At 36.4% G+C, this 5,600-nt stretch overlaps 1 protein-coding gene across 1 annotated transcript; it reads left to right on the top strand.

Annotated features, from left to right (window-relative positions):
* The first annotated feature begins 1,431 nt into the window (after positions 1-1,431).
* Positions 1,432-3,726, top strand: LOC109222260 (transcription factor bHLH94-like). Its single transcript, XM_019386630.1, has 3 exons — positions 1,432-2,216; positions 2,738-3,163; positions 3,518-3,726. Exons 1-3 carry the CDS (start codon positions 1,800-1,802, stop codon positions 3,611-3,613), a joined length of 939 nt encoding a protein of 312 aa, XP_019242175.1. The 5' UTR covers positions 1,432-1,799; the 3' UTR covers positions 3,614-3,726.
* The last annotated feature ends 1,874 nt before the right edge of the window (positions 3,727-5,600 follow it).

Below are 5,600 nucleotides of genomic sequence, written 5' to 3'. Positions count from 1 at the left end.
TTTCAATGGGGGTTCTGGTGCATGTTCATCAGATCTAGCGGGGCTCGCGGCCGAGCTTGGTCTAGAAGGAACACTTTGTGAAGTTTTCGCCATTTCTTAAAGCTTTACGAAGAGATGAAAAGAAAATACAACCAAAGCAGAATTTGAGAAAGATAGGAAATGTTGAACCTGGAAGGGTCGTTTATACTTTTTCCATGAGGCGGTGGCACGAATCACGAAGCCACAAACACGAAGCGACAGATAATTAAGAGAAGCATTAAATGCCTGCAGCAGGCGTGGTCAGAGCACTCGATGGCTTTTTCACCTGGCGTATGGCCATACGTCACGGGCATCACGTCACCGGTCATATCGTTTATTATCATTACTCTCTAATAAACGAGGGGACTATCTGTATTGGGTGATACCCTTTTTTGCTTGAGCCCGACCGGGTGGATCCGGTCCGGAGCAAGTCGGGCCCATCGAACCCGACCTGGATGCAAGGTAGAACGACGGCCACGTCTACAACCGAGGTCGAGTCATTTCGAGACCGTTACGGAGCTCGAAAGGAATCACCACCGGATGGAGAAACACACAAGGTCGGAAGCCGGGCTCGTAACGGATAACCAAGCGTCGCCGGATATCTCGCCCAAACGTGATTTTCTCAACCATTTCAGGCCATTGAGGCGTAATTACAGGGATCCACGATGTAATCAATTTACCTACCTTATTTTTACCCTTAATCAGAATGTATAAAAGGGGATCTCTCTAAATTCTTGTAGATCATCAAGCACAATTGTTCTAAGCAATATTATATTCTGCGATTATTTACTTTAACAGCAAATTGTTGAGTCTTTATCTTTATTTTCCTCAACCTAAAAGCCTTTTGTATCTTTTAGTTCACGGATCCTTAAAACCCCATATAAATTCAATTGTTATCCGGATTCGAGGGTAAACATTAATATATAGAGATAAAAAATAGATTTTACCTTATATACACAGCGTAATTTTTCGGCGAAGGGGGTTCGGTTGAACCCCCTAACCGAACCCCTTCAGCCCCCCTAAATCCGCCCCTGCGTCCCATTATATGGTATCGTTTGAATCTGCCTTGTCAACGCATTCGAGCCTTATCGGTCTCGATGGATCTGATAAATGTATCAATAAATTTCTCTTTTTTTTTAATAACTTTTATGAAGGAGACCGGGGGGCAGAATTTCATTATTAATGCAAAGTGTGTCAAGAGTTAAATCCGCTTATTTTCATTATATGCATTTTAAATATTTGAATTGCTAATTTTTGTGACTTATAATACTTTTAATGTTAATTTCAAAAAATATGAGCACATTTAAAGATTCTATATCCAAAGTTATAGTCAAAATTAAGAACTTTGACTCCTTGAAGTAGCGAATGGTGCCACATTAAAAAAAAATAGAGTAACTAAGTTATTTGCTTGCTTTGAACTCGTATTACAAAAGCCCCAGAGTTTAGAGTGCAAATTCAAGAGCTTTTAACTTCTCTACCCTTCTCTCTCCTCTATGTATTAGTCACGTTTGACATACTCTGCATTTGTTTGGTTAAGCTTGTTGTTTTGTTTGTTCTTTTAGAACTCTAGTGCGTGGGCTTGTAAAGGTGTATATATTGTTAATTGCTACTTCATCTTCTACTTGTTTTGGTTCCTTTTCTTTTTCCCTATTCTTACACTTTTCTAGTCCATATGTTCACTCTGCTATATGAAGGAAAGAAAGTCCTGAAAATGCAAGTCTCTGCTTGGTAGAAATAGACTACTTGGATTCGAATTATTAGTTAAACCTGAGAAACAAATCATGGCATTAGAGACTGTGGTTTACCCTCAAGAACAATTTGGCTATTTTTATAATAAAGAGTTTTATGCATCATCAACTAGTTCCTTTCCTCATAGTATAAGTAATTGGGAGTCTTCATCTTGTAATTCAATGATGCAAAATCAAGAGAAAGAATACTATTGGGGTATTTCAAATTCTTCACCAGAAGCTGCAGCAGCTTGCAATAATGTTGAGGAGAATCAGCTGTTTTTGGAGGCAGCAGACACTTCAGGAGGCAGGAGGAAAAGAAGACGGACGGCTAGAGGTAGCAATAAGAACAGGGAAGAATTGGAAAACCAGAGAATGATACATATTGCGGTGGAGCGCAATCGTAGGAAGCAGATGAATGAATATCTTACTCTTCTTCGATCTTTGATGCCCTCTTCCTACGTTCAAAGGGTAGATCTGTTCCTGTTCTCTTCCCCTTCTCACATCTATTTTCGGAAGGCCGTTTGGCCATAAACACTATTTTACTATGAGTTTAAATTACATACATCCATATTAGTATAAAACTTGTTTTGAGTTACGAAAACACAATTTTTTCCTCTGATAATCTTTTTTAAACATAACTTAATTACTTACAAATATATATCTGTTTAACAAAAGAAGTGTAGCCTTGGCGTAACTTTAAATGATTAGGAGGTCACGGGTTCGAGCCGTGGAAACAACCCTTGCAAAAATGTAAGGTAAGACTGTGTTTAATAGACCCTTATAGTCCGACCCTTCCTCGGACCCCGCGCATGCATAGCGGGAGCTTAGTGCATTGGGCCGCCCTATATCTATTTAACCAATACTAGTATATTTTACACGTTAACCCGATAGTGTCCAACGCTTTTGTATGTCCAGGAATTTATCATGTTGTATAGTTTAATTTCGTTCTCTTTTCCTTCTCCTATATTAAAGAAAGACTTCGCTTTCAGGCTGACCAAGCATCAATAATTGGAGGAGCAATAAACTTTGTGAAAGAGATAGAACAGCATCTTCAAACGCTAGAAGCTCAAAAGAGAACCAGTACTCATCAACAACAACACGAAAATGGCATATCATCACCACTTTTTGCTGATTTCTTCTCTTTCCCACAGTACTCAACAACACATTCAAATCATGCCAGCAGTTCACCGGAAGCTGCAACAAATTCAACCGAACCGGCGGCCAAGAATAGATCAGTGATGGCTGACATAGAAGTGAACCTAGTGGACAGCCATGCCAACCTCAAAATACTATCAAAGAGAAGGCCAAAACAACTCCTGAAAATAGTAGCAGGACTTCAGTGTCTGTGTCTCACTATTCTTCACCTTAATGTCACTACTGTCGACCAAATGGTTCTTTACACCCTTAGTGCTAAGGTTAGTGATTAATTTCTAGAAGTCCCAATAGCTTTTACTTAACATTCATAGATTAGAGTAATTAGTAGCTTTGTTACAAGCCTGATTATAATAAATTACACAAAATAGTGTAGTGCACAAATTATAATTAACACTATCAATATATATAACTTATAATAAGTAATTAAACACATTAAGTAACCATTATAAATCATGTAAAATACATGTCATGCATTTATTGGATTGGTACGGATATCGAAACTAAGAAAACTCTTTAATTTTACTTTCCGTTAATTCTTTCTGTTTCCCTTTTAGCAAAATGTTTCATATTTCTAATTTAAATTTTCTGTGTGCATGGATGAAAATTTGGAACAGGTAGAGGAAGGGTGTCAACTAACTACAGTAGAGGAAATTGCTCAAGCTGTTAATCAATTGCTGGCTGGAATCCAAGAGGAGGCTGCTTCAAGATGAAAAGAAAATCCCTTAGCTTAGTTTAATGTCCTGGGACAAATCTTTCCCAAAATGTTATCTCTCTTGTTTATTTCTATATTAAATTTTCTTACTTTGATTACTTTTCTTTTTTGTTTAAAAGCACTTGTACAGGATACTCACATGCCACTTTCTCTTGCAGAATCTCTCCGCTATAAGTAACAATAAAAAGGAAAAAAATTAAACTGAAAAAGAAATTCCAATAAATAAGTACACCCATCTAATGCATCCAGCAATAGGTGACAACTAGAAAATGCCAAACTTTGACAGAAAAGTTATAATTACACTAAATGTCTATAAAGCATTTTTTGAAAGTCACTTGATGTAGTATAGTATCTGTATTTAATTTGCTTTAGTACTCCTTCCGTTCACTTTTACTTATCTAATATATTAAAAATATATTTTTACTTTTTCTTATCCATTTTAGCAAATCAAGAGAAAGATAACTTTTTTTCTTGTTTTACCCTTGTCATTAATTATTCATTCCCCAAATCATTTCTCAAGACATTGTGAAATACTATTATTGCTATGGGTATTATGATAAAAAAAACTTCATTTATTATTTCTCAAGGAAAGTGCAAAGTCCATTGTGAACAAGTAAAAATGAACGAAGAGGGTACTAGACAGATTTAGCCCAAACCTTATCGCTTAGAAGGTGTGAATAATTTCTTTTTTATAAAGAGCCTAGCCTAGATAAGTATTTAAACACATTAGATTTGTTTGACCAAAAAGTGTTAAGCCTTTTTGTTAAACTAATTAAATAAGATGATAATGGGTAAATCCTAGTTAAATATAATAAATCCTAGATTTGAGATTAACAGACGTTAATAATGCAAAACCGCATTCAAGATTATTAAGTACTAAGGGGGTATTTAATGATGTTGTTATGAATGGATGGGGAACAATGACAAGCAATAAATATGATAAATGGCAATAATGTAAATAGAGAGAATGATTCACCCAAATATTCAATGAGGTGGATGATTCTCTCTCTGACAATGATGTAAGGCAATCAAACGTGGGAATATAGAAAACTTTCTCAGATCTGATGTGAGAAAGCTTGGGACCAACAATAAATCGAATCTTTTGTAAAGACAATGTTTGTAATTACTTGATAGTCAACTTTTCTAGAGAGAGCTTATCATAAAGAATATTACATATCGTTTCTTTTTCTCTCTATTCCTACTTATATAGGACATATCCCTTACCTACTGAAAGTTCAAGTGCAGAGGATATTCTGTACAATATTCTTTTAAAATATCTTATTACAAAACTAGCCGTTTTGGCCGATCTGAGTGTTCGACCTCGACCTTAGCAGCTCGGCTCGCCAATGTTACTTCTTAAGCACGACCTCGACCTAATCGACTCTTAAATACCCTCTCATAGGCAATGTTCCCTTGATCAAATTTTGGCCCATACAAAGTTGTCTTAGATTGAAAAGCTACTACAAGATTCCTTTCTCCCTTCCCATTGGCCCTTGCTAAAATCTTGCAAGAAACAGAAAGTTTACAAACAAGATATAGATCGCGTAAAAGCAAAATCGTGCCTATACATTAGGCAACCATTTATAGGAACACACAATTTGAAATGGAGGGAATACTTGGTTGATGAACTGAACAATGAGAGATAGGCTAGTTGTGTGACGGAATCCAAAAGATGGCCATCTAGCATATTTTTCTCGTTCTTCTCCCAACACATACTACTAGTTTACTACAAGTTTGAAGTTACTCAATACTGGTAAAAGGTTGCAGGTATTCCATAAATTTAATCGAGTTGTGAGTAAGTTGGTCCGGACATTACATTACTATTATTTAAAAAAGAGATCGCAAAAAAGGAAGAATTACATCATGTACAGCTAACATATGGAGGTAACGGTTGTCGGGGTTTCGCGTAGTTCCAAAGAGTCAGTTTTGTGCTTTACATACTGAAAACTGAAAAGCCTTGAAAAGGAGGCCAACTGATTTTATTG

This window comes from Nicotiana attenuata, unplaced genomic scaffold, assembly GCF_001879085.1.
Source record: "Nicotiana attenuata strain UT unplaced genomic scaffold, NIATTr2, whole genome shotgun sequence".
NCBI lineage: Eukaryota > Viridiplantae > Streptophyta > Magnoliopsida > Solanales > Solanaceae > Nicotiana > Nicotiana attenuata.
Note: the sequence above shows the minus strand (reverse complement) of the source record. Positions and strands in the feature narration are given on the sequence as shown.